Source organism: Lepidochelys kempii, chromosome 1, assembly GCF_965140265.1.
Source record: "Lepidochelys kempii isolate rLepKem1 chromosome 1, rLepKem1.hap2, whole genome shotgun sequence".
Lineage (NCBI taxonomy): Eukaryota > Metazoa > Chordata > Testudines > Cheloniidae > Lepidochelys > Lepidochelys kempii.
Genome location: NC_133256.1, coordinates 346,756,775 through 346,779,773, shown reverse-complemented (window position 1 = coordinate 346,779,773; position 22,999 = coordinate 346,756,775). Strand labels below are relative to the sequence as shown.

Below are 22,999 nucleotides of genomic sequence, written 5' to 3'. Positions count from 1 at the left end.
CTGGATATGAGCTCCCAGTGAGATGTTGTGACAAAATGGGCTAGTATGATCCTTGGGTCTAGAAGAGTGCTTCATTTGCAATGAAAGAGGGGCACAACATTTTAATTGGGGCGAGGGGTGAGATTAGGCAAGTGGTGGGTTCTCCATCTCTCGGTGTCTTCGTATCAAGACTGGCTGCCCTTCTGGAAGATGCATTAGTCAAACAAAAGTTACTGGGCTCAGCAGAGTGGTAACTAGGGGGGAATTTAATGGCTGGTGATATGCCGGTTACATCAGATGAACTGGTGATCCCTTCTGGCTTTATAATCTAGGGTGTGCCCAAGGACATAGCGAAAGTCTTCATCAGTGTTAAGGGCTGACCCAAACTGGGATGGACTGCAGGCCAGGAAGATAAATTGAGTCCTGTAAGGTTTCTTAGGGGGCATGTTGAGAATTTAGAATCTGAGGTCCTGTGGGCTCTGTGTTTATATGAGAGGAGGAGGGTCACCTTTGTCATTTGGATTAAAATTCCTGCTCATCCACTTCTGTCCCCTGGTGTGCTCAGCTTCTGGCTTTTAACTTCCACCCTGGAGGCAGCTCAGCTGCTGTAAAGGAACAGACTGAGTCTGTCTGGTTCACAAAGTGCAGCACAGGGATCCTTTCAGAGGAAAAGTGCTGTGAAAGGGAGTCTCCAGACTTGGATTAAAGCTTTGCATCCACTCACCCATCCCCTGGTGTGCATCACCACCACCGCCCTTTGAGCCGATCCTGCTCTGCAAAGGACCTGTCTGTCTCTTCCCCTGCTTTCCCTTCCCAGCCAGAGGCTGCTCCCTGGCCCCCAGGGCCAGCAGCCTCCCTGCTTTCCCATGGGGGCCTGCAGCCTTTCACCCCATCCCAGCCGGGTCAGCAGCCTCTCCCCTTAGACTCACAGACTATCAGGGTTGGAAGGGACCTCAGGAGGTCACCTCGTCCAACCCCCTGCTCAAAGCAGGACCAAGCCCCCATTTTTGCCCCAGATCCCTAAATGGCCCCCTCAAGGACTGAACTCACAACCCTGGGTTTGGCAGGCCAGTGCTCAAACCACTGAGCTATCCCCCCCCCCCCGGCTGGCAGCAGCAGCTTCTCCCCCTGGGCTGGGGGCCGCAGCCCCAACCCACATGGCCCCAGCTGTAAGCCCAGCCGCCCCTCTCCCTCAACCCCGCCCCCGCAGCAGCCGCTCCAATCAGCGCCGGGGGGTGTGTCCCCCGCGGGGCAGCGAGCCAATGGCAGCGGGGGGGGCGTGGCGAGACCCCGGCGCGGGGCGGGGGCGGCGCCCGCACGTGCCGGCCCGGGCAGGGCAGAGGGGCGCATGGAGGCGGCGGGCGGCGCCGGGCCCGGGGACGGGGCGCCCGGCAAGGGGCGGCCGCTGCAGCCCGCGGCCAAGGGGCGGGAGCTGTTCAGGAGCCAGCGGAAGGAGTCCGAGGTGAGCGGGGGCCGGGGCGCCCTGCCCGGGGGTGGGGGACCCCCCGGTCCGCCCCGGGGCTGGTGCCTCCCTCGGTGCTCGGCGCAGGGCGGGCGCGGGGGTGCTCGGCGCAGGGCGGCCGCGGGGCTCGGGCGGCCGCGGCGGGGGCCCACGTGGTGGGTGGGTGGGTCGGTCGGCGGTGTGAGCGGGGGCCGGTTTGCAGGGCCCCCGGGGCACGTCCCTGGGGCTGGTTGCGGCTCCGCTGCCACCTCCTGCGCCCGGCCCCAGCCTGGGTGGCCGGGTTATGGAAGCACCAGCCGGGCGGAGCGTGAGCCGGGGCTGGGCTCTGAGCGCAGGGGGCTGAGGTGGGCTTTGAGCTTTCCCAGGCGGGTGGGACCAGTCTTCTGCCGGCTCAGGTGCGCTGCCTCCAGCCATGGCTTGCGCCTGGTGCCTTGCCAGGAGAGGCAGGGCAGCTTGTCTCCTCGCGGGCTTTGTGCAGTCCCCCAGCCCTGTCGTATCTGAGGGCTGCCTGCTTCTGGGTGCCTTGGGGAACCGTCCAATATTGTACCTAGAGGGAGACTAAAATCCCCGATTTGCACCAATCGGCTGATTTCCTGAAGCGTGAGAAACTAGCCAGCTGCCCGGGATTAGGAAACTGCCATTACCGTCAGGTTGTTTCGTAATTGTTCATTACGGGATTTCTTCCCCCTTCCTCTGAAGCATCTGATTCTGGCAGGCAGGGAGAGGATACTGATTAGATGGATACCGGGTATCTTCCGGTTGGGCAATTAAATGCAAAGTAATGCACATTAGAAAACACAACCCCCGCTATACACGCACAATGCTGGGGTTTAAATTAGCTGTTACCACTCAAGAAAGAGATCTTGGAGTCACTGTGGCGAGCTCTCTGGAAACATCCACTCTATGGGCAGCCGCAGCCAAAACGGGGAACGAATGTTGGGACTCATTAAGAAAGAGATAGAGAATGAGACAGAAAATATCATGTTGCCTCTCTATAAATCCATGGTGCGCCCACCTCTTGAATACTGTGTGCAGATGTGGTCGCCCCATCTCAAAAAAGATATATTGGAATTGGAAAAGGTTCAGAAAAGGTCAACAAAAATGATTGGGGTCTGGAATAGCTTCCGTATGAGGAGAGATTAATAAGACTGGGACTTTTCGGCTTGAAAAAGAGAGGACTAAGAGGGGATATGATAGAGGTCTATAAAATCATGACTGGTGTGGAGAAAGTAAATAAGGGAGTGTTATTTACTCTTTCTCATAACACACGAACTAGAGGTCACCAAATGAAATTAATAGGCAGCAGGTTTAAAGCAAACAAAAGGAAGTATTTCTTCACACAACTCACAGTCAACCTGTAGAGCTCCTTGCCAGAGGATGTTGTGAAGGCGAAGGCTATAACAGGGTTCAAAAAAGAACTAGAGACATTCATGGAGGATAGGTCCATCAATGGCTATTAGCCAGGATGGGCAGGGATGGTGTCCCTAGGCTCTGTTTGCCAGAAGCTGGGAATGAGCAACAGGGGATGGATCATTTGATGATTCCCTGTTCTGTTCATTCCCTCTGGGGCACCTGGCATTGGCCGCTGTTGGAAGACAGGATACTGGGCTAGATGGGCATATGGTCTGACCCAGTATGGCCGTTCTTAATTCCTACCTTGATAGTTAGCAGTATTTATTTAATACTTGGCTGGAGCCCCATAGATGCATGGCAAATGGAGACACCAGGAATTTCCCCACACACCCCCTGAATTTCCCCCAACACCCCTCCCCACCCCAGTTTTGTGAACTAGTTACATGCAGTATTGCCTGTTTAGTGACTGTTTGCAAATTTGAATTGAAATTGAAACATTAATACACACTTTAAAAGCATATACAGTGTATGATAAAATATGTGTATCTGAAAAAGTACAATAGATTTGAAAAGTATGGACATAGACTAGCTTCCTTATACAGCTGTTGGTTTTTATGACAATGTCAGTGCATTCATTTCGGTGATGTTGGCCAACCTAATAATTTCAAATGATGATTTGTAAGCGAAGTCTAAATGAGCTCTCCCTGACAGCTAGTGATGAGCTGGGGGCTGCGGGGAAAGGCTTCAGGACCAGATTGTGTTTACATTCACACCTAATCTACTAGGTATCCAGCAAACAGAGCTGTGTTGCCCAAGTGATCGATTTTGGCTGCGGTTGGGTTACAAATCACTGGAATGCGGGGTGCGTGTGTAATGAAATGTTGTTCTTATTGTAGGAGCAAAGAGCAGTAGAACTGTACTTCGCCTCTGCTGATTGAGGGCATTGAGAGAAAGGGTGGGGACGGGTGTTTTGCTTGATGGTCTGCCTGAATCACGAGTACCATTTGACCTGCCCCTCTCCACTGTTTAAAGACAGAGCTGAGTAGGCTCCATCGAGAGTCTTTTGTTAAGTGACCACTACAGCTGAAATCACTGATAATCAGGTCTAAGTGCCTAGACCTGCTGTGGGGCAGTGTTTCTGTGGCAGAGACGGGCCAGCCTGGACTAGCAGCGAGGTTCCCCCACTGAGAGCTCAGCCGAAATCACTGAATGCTGGTGGAACCTCAAGAGACCAACTATTTAGAAAAGCTGGACGTGCACAAGTCAATGGGGCCAGATGCGCTGCATCCGACAGTGCTAAAAGAGTTGGCACATGTGATTGCAGAGCCATTAGCCATTATCTTTGAAAACTCCTGGCAATCAGGGCAGGTCCTGGACGACTGGGAAAAGGCTAATGTAGTGCCCATCTTTAAAAAAGGGAAGGAGGAGGATCCGGGGAACTACAGGCCAGTCAGCCTCAGCTCAGTCCCTGGGAAAATCATGGAGCAGGTCCTCAAGGAATCAATTCTGAAGCACTTAGAGGAGAGGAAAGTGATCAGGAACAGTCAGCATTAATTCACCAAGGGCTAGTCATGCCTGACTAATCTAATTGCCTTCTATGACGCGATAACCGGCCCTGTGGATAAGGGGAAAGCAGTGGATGTGTTATTCCTTGACTTTAGCAAAGCTTTTGACGCCGTCTCCCACAGTATTCTTGACAGTAAGTTAAAGAAGTATGGGCTGGATGAATGGAGTATAAGGTGGGTAGAAAGCTGGCTAGATTGTCGGGCTCAACGGGTAGTGATCAATGGCTCCATGTCTAGTTGGCAGCCGGTATCAAGTGGAGTGCCCCAGGGGTCGGTCCTGGGGCCGGTTTTGTTCAATATCTTCATTAATGATCTGGAGGATGGTGTGGATGGCACCCTCAGCAAGTTGGCGGATGACACTAAACTGGGAGGAGAGGTAGATACGCTGGAGGGTAGGGATAGGATACAGAGCGCCCTAGACAAATTAGAGGATTAGGCCAAAAGAAATCTGATGAGGTTCAACAAGGACAAGTGCAGAGTCCTGCACTTAGGACGGAAGAATCCAGTGCACCGCTACAGACTAGGGACCGAATGGCTCGGCAGCAGTTCTGAGGAAAAGGACCTAGGGGTTACAGTGGATGAGAAGCTGGATACGAGTCAACAGTGTGCCCTTGTTGCCAAGAAAGCCAGTGGCATTTTGGGATGTATAAGTAGGGGCATTGCCAGCAGATCGAGGGATGTGATCGTTCCCCTCTATTCGACATTGGTGAGGCCTCATCTGGAGTACTGTGTCCAGTTTTGGGCCCCCCACTAAAAGAGGGATGTAAAAAAACTGGAAAGTGTCCAGCGGAGGGCAACAAAAATGATTAGGGAACTGGAACACATAACTTATGAGGAGAGGCTGAGGGAACTGGGGATGTTTAGTCTACAGAAGAGAAGAATGAGGGGGGATTTGATAGCTGCTTTCAACTATCTGAAAGGGGGTTCCAAAGAGGATGGATCTAGACTGTTCTCAGTGGTAGCAGATGACAGAACAAGGAGTAATGGTCTCAAGTTGCAGTGGGGGAGGTTTAGGCTGGATATTAGGAAAAACTTTTTCACTAGGAGGCTGGTGAAGCACTGGAATGCGTTACCTAGGAAGGTGGTGGAATCTCCTTCCTTAGAAGTTTTTAAGGTCAGGCTTGACAAAGCCCTGGCTGGGATGATTTAGTTGGGATTGGTCCTGCTTTGAGCAGGGGGTTGGACGAGATGACCTCCTGAGGTCCCTTCCAACCCTGATATTCTATGAGCTCACAGAGGTCACAGTGGCAGGTGGCAGCAGAAGGTGATGGCACAGGGCTATTGGCAACAGAGCGATGGAGTGAACAGTGACAGAACGAACAACAGTGGCCAGAGCGAACAGTGAGCAGCTGGAGGAATGAGCAAGGTGCCGTCTTGCCCCCGAGCTGGGAGGTGAACTCATGTGAAAGCAGCTCTGAAATCTGAGTCTCCACTGAGCAAGGACAACACCGGTGAGTGCTCATGAGGCTGTTAAGAATGCTGGAGACACAACACAGTTCATGTGAACAAACATGGCCGTGGCATCGTACTTTCTATTTAAGGAAGAGATACCACACGCTACAAACTGGAGGCCAATGTTAAGGGCATTGTCACTTGTTCATCCTGAAGTTGAACACTGGTTCTGAACAAGACCAGCAAATGCTCACTGTCTTTCTGCAAGAAACTCAACTGACTGGCTAGAATCATGTGGTGCAATAGTGAAAGACTCAACGGTTGGAAAAGTGAAGAACTCTCTCATCTCTCGTCACCCCTAGGTCCTTTTCCGCAGAACTGCTGCCTAGCCATTCGGTCCCTAGTCTGTAGCTGTGCATTGGGTTCTTCCGTCCTAAGTGCAGGACCCTGCACTTATCCTTATTGAACCTCATCAGATTCCTTTGGGCCCAATCTTCCAATTGGTCTAGGTCCTTCTGTATCCTATCCCTCCCCTCCAGCGTATCTACCACTCCTCCCAGTTTAGTATCATCCGCAAATTTGCTGAGAGTGCAATCCACACCATCCTCCAGATCATTTATGAAGATATTGAATAAAACCGGCCCCAGGACCGACCCTTGGGGTACTCCACTTGATACCGGCTGCCAACTAGACATGGAGCCATTGATCACTACCCGTTGAGCCCGACAATCTAGCCAGCTTTCTACCCACCTTGTAGTGCATTCATCCAGCCCATACTTCCTTAACTTGCTGACAAGAATACTATGGGAGACCGTGTCAAAAGCTTTGCTAAAGTCAAGAAACAATACATCCACTGCTTTCCCTTCATCCACAGAACCAGTAATCTCATCATAAAAGGCGATTAGATTAGTCAGGCATGACCTTCCCTTGGTGAATCCATGCTGGCTGCTCCTGATCACTTTCCTCTCATGCAAGTGCTTCAGGATTGATTCTTTGAGGACCTGCTCCATGATTTTTCCAGGGACTGAAGTGAGGCTGACTGGCCTGTAGTTCCCAGGATCCTCCTTCTTCCCTTTTTTAAAGATTGGCACTACATTAGCCTTTTTCCAGTCATCCGGGACTTCCCCGGTTCGCCACGAGTTTTCAAAGATAATGGCCAATGGCTCTGCAATCACAGCCGCCAATTCCTTAAAATTACTCCAGCCATTATTACTGGCTTTGGAAAGTATCTTCCAAGATGGGATGGATCTAAGTAGTGAGGCTGGTGGATTACTTTTGCTACTATGTTCAGAGAAGACTATTGCCATTCTCTCCCTTGTAAGTCTACTGTGGAAACCACTTGGGTCATTAAACAATGCCGTCCAGGCATCTGCTACAACAGTAGTAGATCTTTGTCCAGCAAATAGAAGCTACATTTGGATTAATGAGAGAGCTATCCGTTGAAAACGCACTGGAAGAAGCAAAGACTTCAGTCCAGAAGTTGAGTAATAAAGGCATTTCTATTGAATCCTTAAGTGAAGAGGACACGAAGTGTTTAAGACAACTGAAAAAGTACACGACTCGATTCTTAAAAATCTACAACAGCGACTTATAGATTTAGTTGGGGATTGGCTCTGCTTTGAGCAGGGGGTTGGACTAGATGACCTCCTGAGGTCCCTTCCAACCCTGATATTCTATGATTCTCCTCATAGCTTTTACAGATCCCTGTCCTATAAAACACGGACAGTTGGGTGGAGTGAGGCACTACCAGCAATGGGGCTGTCGTGCTCAGGACAGAACAGAGAATTTGAACATAGAGTGGAATATCATACGACGAATGAATGAAGATTTGACTTCAACTTCCGATGAAGTGAGCTGTAGCTCACGAAAGCTTATGGTCAAATAAATTGGTTAGTCTCTAAGGTGCCACAAGTCCTCCTTTTCTTTTTTATCATCACTAGTGGCTTGACCCAATCTTTGTGCTCTGTTTCCTGGGATGAAAGAAGTAGGAATTCATCTCTTGTTACTCCCAGTCACAACAGCTACAGTTGAGCATTCTTTTGCCTCATTGAATAGAATTTTGTCTTCTGAAAGAAGTCGCCTTCTGCCTGATCTTGTGAATGATCTAATGAGCATATCAGTGGAAGGAATGGAAGTACCGGACACACGAGAAGCCACCAAAGGTGACCGCATTGCATTCAAGAAGTTCAGTAACAGAGTTGTGCAAAATTATAACAAGAAACCAAGAAGGATGAGGGTATAGTGCTTCATAGAAGGCTTGAGTAGGCAACTTTAATTTTTGTGATGATTTTAAAACGTGAGTTAAATCTAATTAAATGGTCATGAAACATTTCAGTTTTTACTATGGTGCCATAGAGCCACCTTCACCCTCACAGTCTCACCCCTTATCGGCCCTGACCCCCCCCCCGGATAAATTCGAGCCTCCCCCCTATTTCAATTCCAGGGGAAAACACTGGAGATATAATCTCTGCCTGTAAGAGTTTATAATCCTGACAGGGAACTGAGGGAGATGGAAGGAGGAAGGCTGTACCGAGCAGGGCTGGGGACTTGTCAGCCCAGCCTGACATGCCTTGTGTTAGTGTGGATTTAAAAAAGAACTGGTATCGTTTTAATGAGAGGGTCGCTGTGGGAAGAGGAGGGATTTGACGGCCACCACGTGGCGTGTGGGATCAAGGAGGACCCCGGTTCCAGCATGGGAGAAAGTAGAGAGGCGCTCGTGGGGAACAGAGCAGATGGGCTACGAGGGAGGCAGAAGTGGCAGGGGACAGGGTCTCACTGAGGTTGCCGTTGATTTCAAAGGGAGGAGAATGGGACTCTGTGCCTATTAGTGCTGGTGCAGCCAAGGCCCTACCAAACTGTCTTCTCTAAAACACGTTTTCAGTTCATTTCTCTCTCAGCGAAAACCTGCTGTAACTTCTTTTTAACATCCTGCCATTTCTGGACCTTTTGCTTATGACATTCTTCGGGGAGTTTATAGCTCTGATTTGGGGCATCTCATCTCCACAGTGGTGGGTTTTCTTCGATGCCAGCACCAGGGAATCGCTTAATCACTTCTCAGTTTAACTCTAGGTATGAACCTGATAAAAGAGAGATGAATTTAGATGCTGGGGTAACCCAGTTGAGTAGACCTATATAGAGAGAGCTTAATGTGTAGAACACAGGCGGATGGTAGGAATCTGTCTCGGTGGAACAGGATTGGCCATGAACTGTAAAAACCTGTTGACACTGCCCTATGTTCTGTAGGTATGAGTTGGAAGCTTTAGTTTAACCGTAGCTAATACTTGGGCTTGGCACTGAACAAGATGCGAGAGAGGTGGTCTCTTTCAAGGAACACACAGTTGACATGGGCAGTGGAATTCTGGCCTCAATACCCAGACGCATTCAATCCATTTTCTGGTCCGAGGTGCAGTATTCTTTTTGTTTTAGCTCCGTGCGTCACAGCCCCTTTGCTGGGTGGATTAACGTTTGCAGGCGCAAGGGCTTAACTGAATTCCTCCAAGGCTTTAGAGCTCAGAACTTAGTTGGTCAGCGCAGTGTTTTTGGTCTAAGCATTGATTACGTACTACGCTTTGTGCAGTCAAGGCTCTCTAAAGGTGTGAGACCAAATGTTAGAGCTTGAATGGAAGGTCTGGTAGAGCTGGGGGCAGGGAGTCGAGACATCTCAGTTCTATTTCTGGCTCAGCTGTTGACCTGCTTTGTGACCACTGTGATTCTGCAGGAGCTGATGGTAAAACTGGCTATTTATCCCAGCTACATCAGGAAAACTCCTCGCAGGACTTGTTCTGGGCTTAAAAGAAAACCAGTCAAGTGCTTGATAATGTTGACTGGTCCTGACAGCGTTTACACTGGCCCATGTCAGCTTTCTAGTACAGACAGCTAATGGGACATTGGATCTTAAAATCATATCATTCGGTCTTCTCCCCACCCACCACCGTGGCATTTGGCATCCAATATGTGTGACAGGCAGTTGGCCAAATTCAGCCTTTTAGCGATTGATCGCAGGCAAAATCCATTGACTTTAGTGGAATTTCACCCACCTAAGACAGGACTGAATTTGGCCTGATATTTTACGAGCAGCTGGAATTTGAAAGCAGGGATCTACGGTGGAGATGCTAAAAAGCATTGGTTTATAACTCCAACAGTGCTCAAAATAATGTCTGCTAAAATCATGCTGGAGTTCAAACAGGGAAATAAAGTAAGTTGGTAATCAGAATGATGTGAATGTAAGAACTGAGCCCTCATGACCTACAACAGCTAAAGACATTTTACCATTGGAAAGCTGGGGGGCCAGGCTCCCAAAGGTACAAAGTGCCTTCATTCATAGCCCTAATAGTTCATGAGCTCTCACATTTTAAGTCTGTCACTGGTCTTTCATATTTGCTTGTTTCTCATGGATCCAGGGCAGAATACAGCAATACGTGACACTTACCTAGTGCTCTAAAGTAGACCGACAGACAGACAGTGCTCTAAATGTACAGACAGTCTTCTCAATGCAATTTAAAGGGGGTGGGTGTTATCCCCACTTTACAGATGGGAACACTGAGACAGAAGGGGAGTTGCTTGGAGCTGCACAGTAAATTGATGGCAGGGTCAGGATTAGGGTCCGAAAGTACCTAATTCCCAGCTTTACTGTTTCCTCTACAGTAAGGCATCTTGTGCAGTCCTCAACCTGTTGCAGGTGTTTTGGCACTTTCAGCTGCTGCCATTTGGTCCATGTCTACCCACTGAATCATGCTGCCTGTCTGCCTTCTCCTCCACTGATGGGAATTATTGGGCAGTGGGATGGAGGGGGATGATCAGGGTTGAAACTTGCTCCCTATTATAAATTATAAATTATAAAATGGGATTTTCCATTTGTATTTGAGGACTCCCACATGGGCACGAGGGGCTTTGTTTTCTTCTTTGGTGGTTTAAATGGGGTGGGGGAAAGCCGTCATTTCACTGTATCATAAGAGAGCTTTCCACTTAGGAGCAAACTGTGTTTGCATTTGTACCATAGATCAGAACATGATCAGATGAGAAACGGTCCATTTAAACGAAGGCAGGGTCCCTTTTATAAGAGCCAGACTCCGTGACCTGTTGGGGGAGCCTGCGGTACCTATGTATTGCCCAGTTTTCAGAGTAGCAGCCGTGTTAGTCTGTATTTGCAAAAAGAAAAGGAGGACTTGTGGCACCTTAGCGACTAACCAATTTGTTTGAGCATAAGCTTTTGTGAGCTACAGCTCACTTCATCGGATGCATGTGATGTGTGCTGGAAGCCTGGCCTGCTTCCTATTGTCATGCCGCAGAAGTGCCCAAACATGGCTTTGGGAGGATGGTAAAAATAGCTCTTCCCAAATGACCCGGTATTTTAAGCAGGCGGCTCTGGAGACCTGTGTCCACAATGAGGCTTGTGTATGCTTGGATAACTGTCCCCTGATTCGAAGGCCCTGGCGTGGTTTAATTTGATGTGCTCCTGATAAACCTTAATGGAAACCTTTGTCAGTGGTGCTGGGAAATATGTGCCGAGAGACCCCTGGCATCCTCCCAACGCTCTCCCAGCCCCTCACCCGGGGCTGCCTTGATTTTTCCTGACAACTACATGGGCCTGATGGAAATGGCTTGTCTCCTCCAGCTCTCTTTATTTTAAACAGAATATTCTGAAGCTATAAATAAAAGATGCAACAAAGTGAGATGCCGTGTTAGACCTGGGCTGTGTAGTCTATGTGTGTGTATTGACTGTGATTGTTCTATTTCTTCTGGGCGTGTGAGAGAAGCCCCTCGGTTTCCTGTCTTTCTATTGACAAAGGAATCTCTCTCCCCCAGGGCTCAGTGGACTGCCCCAGTGTGGAGTTTGAGTATGGGGATGCTGACGGCTACGCTGCTGAATTATCAGGTAAAGAAACATGCGAAAAATGGAGGTCAGGAGATTTTTGCTACATGTCGGTTCTCCTGAGCTATTGAAGTTGGCATCCGTTGGGTATAAAATCACTTGCAGAATAAGACCAGTTCAGTCAGAGGTATATATTTAATAATGTCATCTTCTATTTATAGAGCGCCTTTCATTCCAAAGGGCTTTACAAGTCATCCACAGCAGAGGGGAATTATGTCACCCTTCCCGGAAATGTATCCGTTTCTGGGGTGGAGCAAGAGCTACCTAACTGTGCTGCAGGTTAGGTTGGGAAATGAAATATGTAACACAGCAAACCTTAAAGCGCCTGGTGAAGGGAGTTCTAACAAAACAACTCCCAGCTGGCTGTGGTTGGTTAGCAAAGACCCAAAGTTCAGAGGTGTGTTTGCAAGAGTCCCCCTTCCGCCCCTGGGAGTGGGTGTCTCTGTGGTTGCTGTGCACATCTGCAACTGGCTGTTGACTCCGCTGCTGGTCATCGGCTGCCTCGGTCGGACGCTCACTGACACTTCTGTCCTGTTCTGAAGTCCCAGTGCTTAACCCAGATCTTGAGTGATTTCCCTGGGTAGCAGGAAACCTCACGGCCAATGCAGCCTCTGCATTGTCTTTCTTTCACCACTGTCCTGACCGCAAGTCTAAGGCATAGCCTCTAGACCTGCTCAGAGGTGATTCGACTCTGGTAATCACCAAACAGAAAGAGTGGTGATGCAGAGATGCACTGAGGTCACTTCTAAAGTGGTGTTGGCCTTCCTTGTCTAATGCAACACCTCCCCTGAGCGACGTGTAAATCTCCCCAAGTTCATTCGAGGTTGGATCACATTAAAAGCCCCCTTTCAGGCTCTCGCACAGGGAAAGAGGGTTGGTATTGCCTCCTCTCACTGGTGTGTGTATCAGTGGGCCTGCCAGACAGTACCTGAGCTGCCTTGAATGGTGGGGAGTGTTCATCTTGCCCAGGAAAGATTTGAGCAGGAGATCTGCCTCCCTTGTAACTTAAGTGCTCATGTGAGTGGATCTGTGCAGCTTTCTTGTAGCCCTTATTCCTTGCATCTGGAACAGGGTTGGACCCTCTTTTGGGATAATCCAGAGGTGGGCAGCCACGAAGAGCCAATAACACAGCTTTCCTTTCTTCCATGATGCACACAGCCTTGAGCTCTTGCAGTCCAAGACTCCTGTACTATACCAGATGTTCCCCAGGGTGGGGCCCTATGAACCCCATCATAATTCTACAAACCCTCTTCCGCAAAGATTCCCCTCTCGCTTATATTGGATTGTAATTCAACGTACCCAACGCCAAGTGGTCCCTTAGTGGCTAGAACGCTGAGTGATGTGACTCCCTGAGGTCACGATTGTATGTAGCCGGGAGATTTGGCCTTTGCCATAATATAGATTTATCATCTAGTTTAAAAAAACCTCCGTCTCCATACGCATTTGTTTGTGCCCACCAAGATGTACTCAAACGTACGTGACTAAGAAGTATCACCTAGAAAAGTTAGATGGGTGGTGGAGGTCCACATGCAAAGCAAAATCAGAATATATAACCAGAGGGTTTGCCAATAGGATCCCTTCCTAGATGAAGTGCAGCAGATTCTTTACATGTGGCCATGGGAGAATTTGATTTTTATCAGTAAACGTCAATTTCATCATGCACAGAAATGGGCAAAATAATATTTTCATCAGTATCAGTAATTTACAGGTAGGCTGAGTTTGAAAAATGCTGCTTGAGAACTTATTAGACTTTCATTTAAGACCTATTTCCTTTGTATATTTTGCATATGATGCTGACACTTTGTGTTTTTAGCAGGATGCTGCTTTAACTTTTGAATCTCAACATCTACTCTCATTAAATAATTCTCTCACCTCCCCCATGCATTCCTGCAACTCTGAAAACCTAAATTAATAAAAATAAAAAATGCTTAAAACCCAGATAACAATAAAAATGTTTAAACCCCTGAATTTTGCACAACTGTGAAAATTTATTTTTTTTTAAAAAAAAATCTTAAAAATAAGTGTCTGATGAAGTGTCATATTATCTGATGAAATTATTATTTTTTTAATCAAATTCTGCCAGAAGTATTTACGTGTCAGTGGATTCTGCTTCCTGTTTTGTTCAGATTATAGTTTTGAATGGCAATAGCAGGACGAATATCAGTAGCATGATGATGATAATTAAGGAGACTGCTCTTCATGTTTAAACCTCCTGCTTTTTATCTGTCTAAAGGGCTTTGCACACCATAGCTAGTTAATCCTTCAAGCACCCCTCGGAGATTACTGAGGACCCATTTGTGGCCTTGTTTTCTTGATTTTGTGCATGCTAAGAGCCCTGCACGTTCTTTGTTCTTCTCGTACATGAGAATTTTTTTCAAAATCCTAAAAGTTGCGATAAACGTTACAATCGCTGCTTCTTGTTTATTTGGTACGTAACCTTTCTGCCAGGTGGAGTCAGCAGCAGCGAGAGCCCAGTTCAACATCTCGGGGTTCCTCTTAACACTGCAAAACAGAAGCAGCTTGAGCCCCCAGCCAGTAATCTGCAAAAATTGACCACCACCCTGGGCGCCTCCAAGAGGCAGTACTTCCCCTCTTGCAAGCACCGAGTCTGTGTAACAAAAGAGAACTTTTTAATAAAAGGGAAAGGGAACCAAGTATTAGTTTGGGAAAACACCACAACCACATTCAAATCATGTAACCGTAAGCAGGCACCTCACTGTACAGTGTCCTGGGCAGGGTCTTTGCCTCAGTTTCCCACCTTGCAGTGGGAAAGTCTGATGAACAAATGTCCCTTTAACACATCACTCCCCGCTCCTGTGCGCCCAGCTCACAGCTGGCTGTTTGGTTAGCAAAGACCCAGAGTTCAGAGGTATGTTCGCAAGGATTCACCTTCCGCCTCTGGGAGCGGGTGTTGAGCCGTGTCTCCATGGTCGATGTGCACGTCTACAGCTGGCTGTTCACTGCCGCTGCTGGTCACGGGCTGCCACTGTTGGACACCCACTGACACTTCTGCCCTGTTCTGAGGTTCCGCTGCTTAACCCAGATCTTTTGTGATTTAGCTATGCCCCTAGACCTGCTTAGCAGCAATTCACCTCTGCTAATCACTGAACAGAAACAATGACAGTCAGGCTTTGTCTATGCCGTCACTTCATCAGCAAAGCTTTTGTCATTCAGGGTGTTAAAAAAACACACACCCCGAACGACAAAATTTTACAGATGAAAAGCGCTGGTGTGAAGAGCACTCTCCTGTCGACAAGGCCGCTGCCGCTCGTGGGGGGTGGAAATTTTTTGTCTGCGGGAGAGCTCGCTCCTGCCGACAAACAGCAGCTACGGTGCGTGCCTTTTAGCTACACTGCGTGTTGTTAAAAGCCTTGTAGTGTAGCAATACCGTAGTTGAGTCTAATTAGCTCTGTCCTTAAACACTGGAGAGGGGGTGTTACCGAGGGCTTTCAAAACCCAAAGCAGTGGTAACTTCACTGTTTCACTCCATGCACTGTCAGGAGTAAATCAGTGGGAACACAGCAATTCTGTCTGATGAAACTTTAATACAGGTAAGCACTTTATCTAAAACTACAATTTATTAGATTTAAGCACACACAGACATAAGCAGTAGGTTGAAGACATCCCAAATAATTACCTAGAATCGGAGATGGTATTGAGTAATTAATAGCAGATCCCCGATGCCCGGTCACTTCCCTGCCGGGGAGTAAGGTGTCAGGAAAAAGGTCTCAGGATAGCTTCAGAGGACTGCTCCGAAGTACTCTCCAAGAACTGGAGCAGCTCAGGGAGTCAGAGTACAGCACAGGTAGTGGAAACCTCTCTGCACCGTCCCTCTCAAATAGGTACCCACCCTGCCTGCTCAGAAAGATCTCATCAAAGTCATTTCCTACTGACCCCTGGGCCCGTCAACCAAAAGATGCTGAGGACAGTGATTGGGATCTAGACCGCGAAACTCATCAGCTCACTTCCATAGGCTACCGAATAGCCATCAGCTGGTAACAACTTTTGATCAGTCAACTTGGGCTGAAAAGTGAAAGGCTTCCTGTCCCGTTCCTAGTCCCCCTCTTGTTGGGTGTCTGAGCTGAACCTAAGCTCTGAGTCACATTCTGTGCTCCTATGACTAGACCACGCAGACTCCTAGTGTATCGGTGTTTCATATCAGTGTTTCACTCAGTGGCTTCATCACACCCGCGTTCCAAACTCCAAGCAGAGCTGGCAGGGTGCTCAGCATAATCCTCAGGGCGACTGGTAACCAGTCGCGGGAGGGGTGAGTCATTTGGTGTTTGTTTCCAGGGCGGGAATTACTTTACTGTGAGAGTTACTCAGTTGTTCCCCTTCGTCGCTGCACCGTGTCCTGCTTTGTGGTCAGGATAAGCTGGGTGGGGAGGAAGTTAAGCACAGGTTGGGCCCTGTGTTCTTACAAGTGGAATGACTCAGGCTATTTCTGCAGTGTAATTGTCAGGGGGTCTTGAGCATATTCCTGCCAGCAAACTGTAAAGGGGTCACTATTTTTAGCTCTGCACTTCTAAGCAGAGGATCTGCTGGTGCGGAGGGGGTTGCAGCACATTTCCTCAGTGAGGTGTCCTTCCACCGCTGGAGAGAGGAGAAAGTAGTTCTCCTGGCTATCCTTTGTGTGATCCCAAACCCCCATTTAAATGAGCACCGATTACTTGACATTCCTGGAGTTTTCACCCTTATCTCGTGAATATCAGGAATCAAGACCATCTCGATTTTTTCCAGAGGGGAAGTTCAGCTTCTCAAGCACTTGCAGTACCAAATGGCTTTTGGAGCCCATGAAATGTCATTCTGCCACATCGCAACTTGATGGTTTGGTGCAAAAGTGATAGTGGGTTGGGATGCGCTGGTGCAACATCAGAGTTTGTCCGTAGGACAAAGTCTGTGAAAGGGTTGCCTTCGCTCTTGTAGTGTCATAAATTATAGATAGAAGTACCCACCTCCTGCAGTTCATATTGGGTTTTCCTGTAGAAGGAGATTGTTGGTCAAATTTGACACCAAATACAGGTTGGGCATTGTGGGACACCTCTTGGAGGCCATTTACAGCGACCTAACCAAGCGCAGTGTCTACCCTGAGACTGCGTTGATCTAACTTTATCGCAGAATGCTCCATGCCTTTCGTCAAGGTGGCTTTATTTTGTTGGCGTAGCAGGAGAGTTAAATCAGCGGGAGGAGTGTTGCAGTATGTCTGTCTCCGCTGTTTTGTCGATGAATGCTGACTGTGTGGTGTAGACAAGGCCCGAGTTACTTGGTTTTAATGTACACTGTAAGTTCCTTAAAGCAGGGATTGTCTCGACCTCTAAGGGTCCAGCCGAGTAGAACCTGGGTCTGTAGGGCTTCAGGTGATGAACACTTCCACCCTGTCACTTGGCAGCCAGGGCATAGCGTGCACTATAAATCATAGGGAATAAGCAACACAGGACATGCCTCTCACCAAATACCCAGTGGCAGCAGCCCTGTGACCTCTGATTGCTCCAGGCGCATTATTTAGGCACAGAAGGAGTTCCAGGAAGCTGTCTCTGCAGCCTGCCGGTACCTGGCCTGGTGCTAGAACAGACCCCACTCTTGTTCCCTACTTCGGACTTTGGCTCTAACTCCTGGCTTGACTCCTCTTCTGTGACTAGTCTGCTGATTCCTGACGCTGTCTCTGACCACTAGCTTGACTTCTGATGCCTGCTGCAGCCACTAGGCCTGCCCGATTGCCCACATCCCAGTCGTGACACACTCAGTTTCAGTACCCTGCACAATGGGGGTTCTGATCCACATTCGTATTGTAAGATAAATCATAATTATTTGTATCTATCCCCAGACTTTTGTGACCCCTTTCGCTACAAAACTCAGCGGCAATAGAAACAACTTCAAAAATAATCCCGAGGAAACATTCCCCGCAGTGCCAGCAATTCCCATTGGCTAGTGCCAGAGAACTTGGGGATGCAATTGACTAGAAATGGGGAAATGCAAAAAAGTAAACAAGTGGCATAAATGGTGTTATGTCAATTAGATTTTAAAAATGCCGTTATAGCAAACGGCAGTGGTGCTGGTAACACACATTCAGTGAGTCTTTGCTTATGTGTGTTGTATTATTTTGTAGCTTAGCAATAATTATGGATCCCCCACTTTAATAGCGTGACATTAAAGTGAACAGAGTATTTTCTAGGCTCAGTCAGAGCTACCTAAACCCACCCACCATGTTTCATCCTCACCCTGGCTGCATTTTTTTCATTTACAGTGAGAGTATGATTTTGAAACTTGGGCACCAAAGTGAGAGAGGAAGGATGTGCATGTAATTAAGGATCTGGTCTGAGAATCTGGAGATCTGGATTCTGTTCCTGGTTCTTCCACAGACTCTGTCCTTGGGGAAAGGCACATTTCTGTCCTTCCATTTCCCGTCTGTAAAATGGGGATAATACTTCCTTACTTCACAGAGGTGTAGTTAAGGTACATTAATTCTTGTGAGGCACTTGGTGGTGGTAGAAAAGCCTATTAATAATAATACCTCGCTCTTCTATAGCACTTTTCATCCATGGATCTCAAAGTGCTTTATAGAAGAGGTCAGGATCATTATCCATATGTTACAGATTGGGAAACAGGCTTAGAATGGGGACCTGACATGCCTAAGGGCACCCCACAGGTCAGGAGCAGAGCTTGGAATAGAACCTAAGGTCTCCTGAGTCTCAGTCCAGGGCTTTTCACTAGGCCAGGCTGTCCTCAATCTAGTTAATTTAGGCATCCAGTTTCCATGTGTTTGCTCAAATGAGTAGATCGGCCCTGAGGTGCCCCTTTGAGAACTCAGGCACTGGAACTGGTAAGTGGGGCTATCTGTCTCTAATTCCTGTTGTCTTCCCCAATAGAACTGTACAGCTACACGGAGGAGCTGGAGTTCACCATCAATAGGAAGTGCTTTGAAGAGGATTTTCAAACTCAAGGTATCCTGGTCCAGACTATTGCATCTCATGTGGCAAGACGGGTCCCAACCCTGCAAACCTGTCCTCATGAGGAGCCCTTACCTGGGTGAACAGACCTCAGTGGTACTGCCCAGATGGGAGAAGTGGTACTTGTGCCAATTAAGTTTTGCAGGATCTGGATCCGTATACTGCGCCTTCGGTATCTGGGCTGACTCAGGGTTTGAGGTGGGGTTGTGAGAATTGGGCCTACAAAATGACTTTCCGTGTGAGCCCAGCTGTAAGGAATCAGCAGAAGTTCATCAGATGTCACAATAACTAAGGCTATGATTTAGTCACAGGTATTTTTAGTAAAGGTCATGGGCAGTAAACAAAAATTCACTGCCCGTGACCTGACCATGACTTGTACTATTTACCCATAACTAAAACTTGGGCCAGGTCTGCAGGTGCTCTATGGGGTGGGGCAGTCTGGGAGCACAGCAGGGTGTTGGGGGGTGGCCCAGGACCCGCACTGGAGGTGGGGGTGGGTGGCAGCATGCTGCCCAGAACCCCGGCTGGCACTGGGGGGCTGGGGAACGGTGGGGCTGGTAGGCTCCCTACCTGGCTTCATGTGTCCCTGCAGCTCCTAGAGGGAGGGAAGGCCGGTGGGGGCTCTGTGTGCAGCTCCTGCCAAGCTCCGGCTCTGCAGGGGGCAGTGCCTGCAAGCAGGGACAGCGCGCAGAGTCCCTTGGCCCCTCCACCTAGGTTAGGAGTTGCAGGGTCATGCTGGCCACTTCCAGGGAGTCTCCCCTCCCCTTTCACGTTGCCATCCTTATTTCTGTGCTGCTGTTGGCGCAGCCCTGCCGTCAGAGCTGGGCACCCGGCCAGCAGCCGCTGCTCTCCCGTCTGCCATCAGAGCACAGTGGCAGTATATATACTTGTGGGGCTGGGGCCCCTAAACGACTCCAGACACAGAGGGGCCCGATCAAATAAGTTTGGGTATGTCTATACTACGAAATTAGGTCGAATTTATAGAAGTCGTTTGTTTAGAAATCGTTTTTATATAGTCAATTGTGTGCCCCCCCACGCAAAATGCTCTAAGTGCATTAACTCGGCAGAGTGCTTCCACAATACCAAGGCTAGCGTCGACTTCCGGAGCGCTGCACTGTGGGTAGCTATCCCACAGTTCCCGCAGTCTCCGCTGCCCATTGGAATTCTGGGTTGAGATCCCAATGCCTGATGGGGCAAAAAACATTGTCGCGAGTGGTTCTGGGTACATGTCGTCGTCAGGTCCTCCCTTCCTCCCTCTGTGAAAGCAACAGCAGACAATTGTTTTGCGCCTTTTTTTTTTCCTGGTTATCTGTGCAGACGCCATACCACGGCAAGCATGGAGCCTGCTCAGCTCACTGTCACCGTATGTCTCCTGGGCGCTGGCAGATGCGGTACTGCATTGCTACACAGCAGCAGCAACCCATTGCCTTGTGGCAGCAGACGGTGCAATAGGCCTGAAAACCATCCTCCTCATGTCCGAGATGCTCCCGGCTGCCTCGGTAAGGTCGGTCAGGAGCGCCTGGGCAGATATGGGTGCAGGGACTAAATTAGGAGTGACTCAACCAGGTCATTCTCTTTAGTCCTGCAGGCAGTCCTATTGCACCATCTTCTGTTGAGCAGCCAGGAGATGTGGATGGCTTGCAGTCCTTCTGATCCATCTGCTGCCAGACAAAGATGTAAAAGATAGATGGAGTAGATCAAAACAAGAAATGAACCAGATTTCTTTGGTATTCATTTGCTCCTCCCTCCCCCCCCAAGTCCTCCCTGAAATACCAGAGGGAGGGATAGCTTAGTGTGTTGTAGCATTGGCCTGCTAAACCCAAGGTTTTGAGTTCAATCCTTGAGGGGGCCATTCTGTGTGACAGTTGTTTGTTTCTCCTTGATGTCAAGCCATCCCCTTTGTTAATTTTAATTCCCTGTAAGCCAACCCTGTAAGCTATGTCGTCAGTCGCCCCTCCTTTTGTCTGAGCAACGGCAGACAATCGTTCCGTGCCTTTTTTCTGTGCAGACGCCATACCATGGCAAGCATGGAGCCCGCTCAGATCACTTCGGCAATTAGGAGCACATTAAACACCACGTACATTATCCAGCAGTATATGCAGCACCAGAACATGCCAAAGCGAAACCGGGCAAGTAGGCGACGTCAGCGTGGTGACGAGAGTGATGAGGACATGGACAGAAACTTCTCTCAAAGTACGGGCCCTGGCAATGCGGGCATCATGGTGCTAATGGGGCAGGTTCATGCTGTGGAACGCCAATTCTGGGCCCGGGAAACAAGCACAGACTGATGGGACCGCATAGTGTTGTGGGTCTGGGACGATTCTTTCAATCCAGATTCTAGAAACTTTCACATGTGTAAGGGCATTTTCATGGAACTTTGACTTGCTTTCCCCTGTCCTGAAGCGCATGAATACCAAGAGGAGAATAGCCCTGTGGAAGCTTGCAACGCCAGACAGCTACTGATCAGTTGGGAATCAATTTGCAGTGGGCAAATCTACTATGGGGGCTGCTGTGATGCAAGTAGCCAACGCAATCGAAGATCTGCTGATATCAAGGGTAGTGACCTTGGGAAATGTGCAGGTCATAGTGGATGGCTTTGCTGCAATGAGATTCCCTAACTGTGGTGGGGCGATAGACGGAACCCATATCCCTATCTTGGGACCGGAGCACCAAGCCGGCAAGTACATAAACCGCAAGGGGTACTTTTCAGTGGTGCTGCAAGCACTGGTGGATCACAAGGGACGTTTCATCAACATCAACATGGGATTGCTGGGAAAGGTACATGACGCTCGCGTCTTCAGGAACTCTAGTCTGTTTCAAAAGCTGCAGGAAGGGACTTTATTCCCAGACCAGAAAATAACTGTTGGGGATGTTGAAATGCCTATAGTTATCCTTGGGGACCCAGCCCACCCCTTAATGCCATGGCTCATGAAGCCGTACACAGGCAGCCTGGACAGTAGTCAGGAGCTGTTCAACTACAGGCTGAGCAAGTGTAGAATGATGGTAGAATGTGCATTTGGATGTTTAAAAGCGCGCTGGCGCAGTTTACTGACTCAGTTAGACCTCAGCGACGAAAGGTCATGCTCAAATAAATTGGTTAGTCTCTAAGGTGCCACAAGTACTCCTTTTTCTTTTTGCGAATATTCCCACTGTTATTAGTGCTTGCTGTGCGCTCCACAATATCTGAGAGTAAGGGGAGGACGTTTATGGTGGGGTGGGAGGTTGAGACAAATCGCCTGGCTGCTGGTTACGTGCAGCCAGACACCGGGGTGGTTAGAAGAGCACAGGAGGGCGCGGTGCGCATCAGAGAAGCTTCGAAAACCAGTTTCATGCTACGGTGTGAGAGTTCTGTTTATTTCTCCTTGATGAAACCCCCTGCTTCACTCTACTTCCCTGTAAGCTAACCACCCTCCCCATCTCCCTTCGATCACCGCTTGCAGAGGCAATAAAGTCATTGTTGCTTCACATTCATGCATTCTTTATTAATTGATCACACAAATAGGGGGATAACTGCCAAGGTAGCCCGGGAGGGGTGGTGGAGGAGGGAAGGACAAGGCCACACAGTACTTTAAAACTTATTGAATGCCAGCCTTCTGTTGCTTGGGCAATCCTCTGGGGTGGAGTGGCTGGGTGGCGGAGGCCCCCCCACCGCATTCTTAGGCATCTGCGTGAGGAGGGTGGTTGGTTACACAGGGGCTGTAGCGGCGGCCTGTGCTCCAGCCGCTTTTCCTGCAGCTCAACCATACGCTGGAGCGTATTAGTTTGGTCCTCCAGCAGCCTCAGCATTGAATCCTGCCTCCTCTCATCATGCTGCCGCCACCTTTCAGTTTCAGCCCTCTCTTCAGCCTGCCACCTCTCCTCCCAGTCATTTTGTGCTTTCCTGCACTCTGACATTGTCTGCCTCCACGCATTCGTCTGTGCTCTGCCAGTGTGGGAGGACAGCATGAGCTCAGAGAACATTTCATCACGAGTGCATTTTTTTCGCCTTCTAATCTTCACTAGCCTCTGGGAAGGAGAAGATCCTGTGATCCTTGAAACACATGCAGCTGGTGGAGGGGGAAAAAAAGGGACAGTGGTATTTAAAAAGATACATTTTATAGAACTATGGGTACACTCTTTCACGGTAAACCTTGCTGTTAACATTACATACATAGCACGTGCTTTCATTCCAAGGTCGCATTTTGCCTCCCCCCTCCCCGTGGCTAACAGCGGGGAACATTTCTGTTCAGCCACAGGCAAACAGCCCAGCAGGAACGGGCACCTCTGAATGTCCCCTTAAGAAAAGCACCCTGTTTCAACCAGGTGACCATGAATGTTATCACTCTCGTGAGGATAACACAGAGAGATAAAGAATGGATGTTGTTTGAATGCCAGCAAACATACACTGCAATGCTTTGTTCTACAATGATTCCCGAGTACGTGCTACTGG

General features: G+C 48.9%; 1 protein-coding gene across 4 annotated transcripts in view; it reads left to right on the top strand.

Moving 5' to 3' along the window:
- Positions 1 to 1,319: 1,319 nt before the first annotated feature.
- STRIP2 (striatin interacting protein 2) overlaps positions 1,320 to 22,999 on the top strand; it is an 87,156-nt gene continuing 65,476 nt past the window's right edge. For all 4 annotated transcript variants that reach the window (XM_073328937.1, XM_073328936.1, XM_073328934.1 and 1 more), the window contains exons 1-3: positions 1,320 to 1,441; positions 11,557 to 11,626; positions 18,490 to 18,564. In XM_073328937.1, coding sequence (XP_073185038.1) covers positions 1,328 to 1,441; positions 11,557 to 11,626; positions 18,490 to 18,564 — 259 coding nt within the window. In that variant the 5' untranslated portion in view covers positions 1,320 to 1,327. The remainder of the gene's footprint in view (positions 1,442 to 11,556; positions 11,627 to 18,489; positions 18,565 to 22,999) is intronic.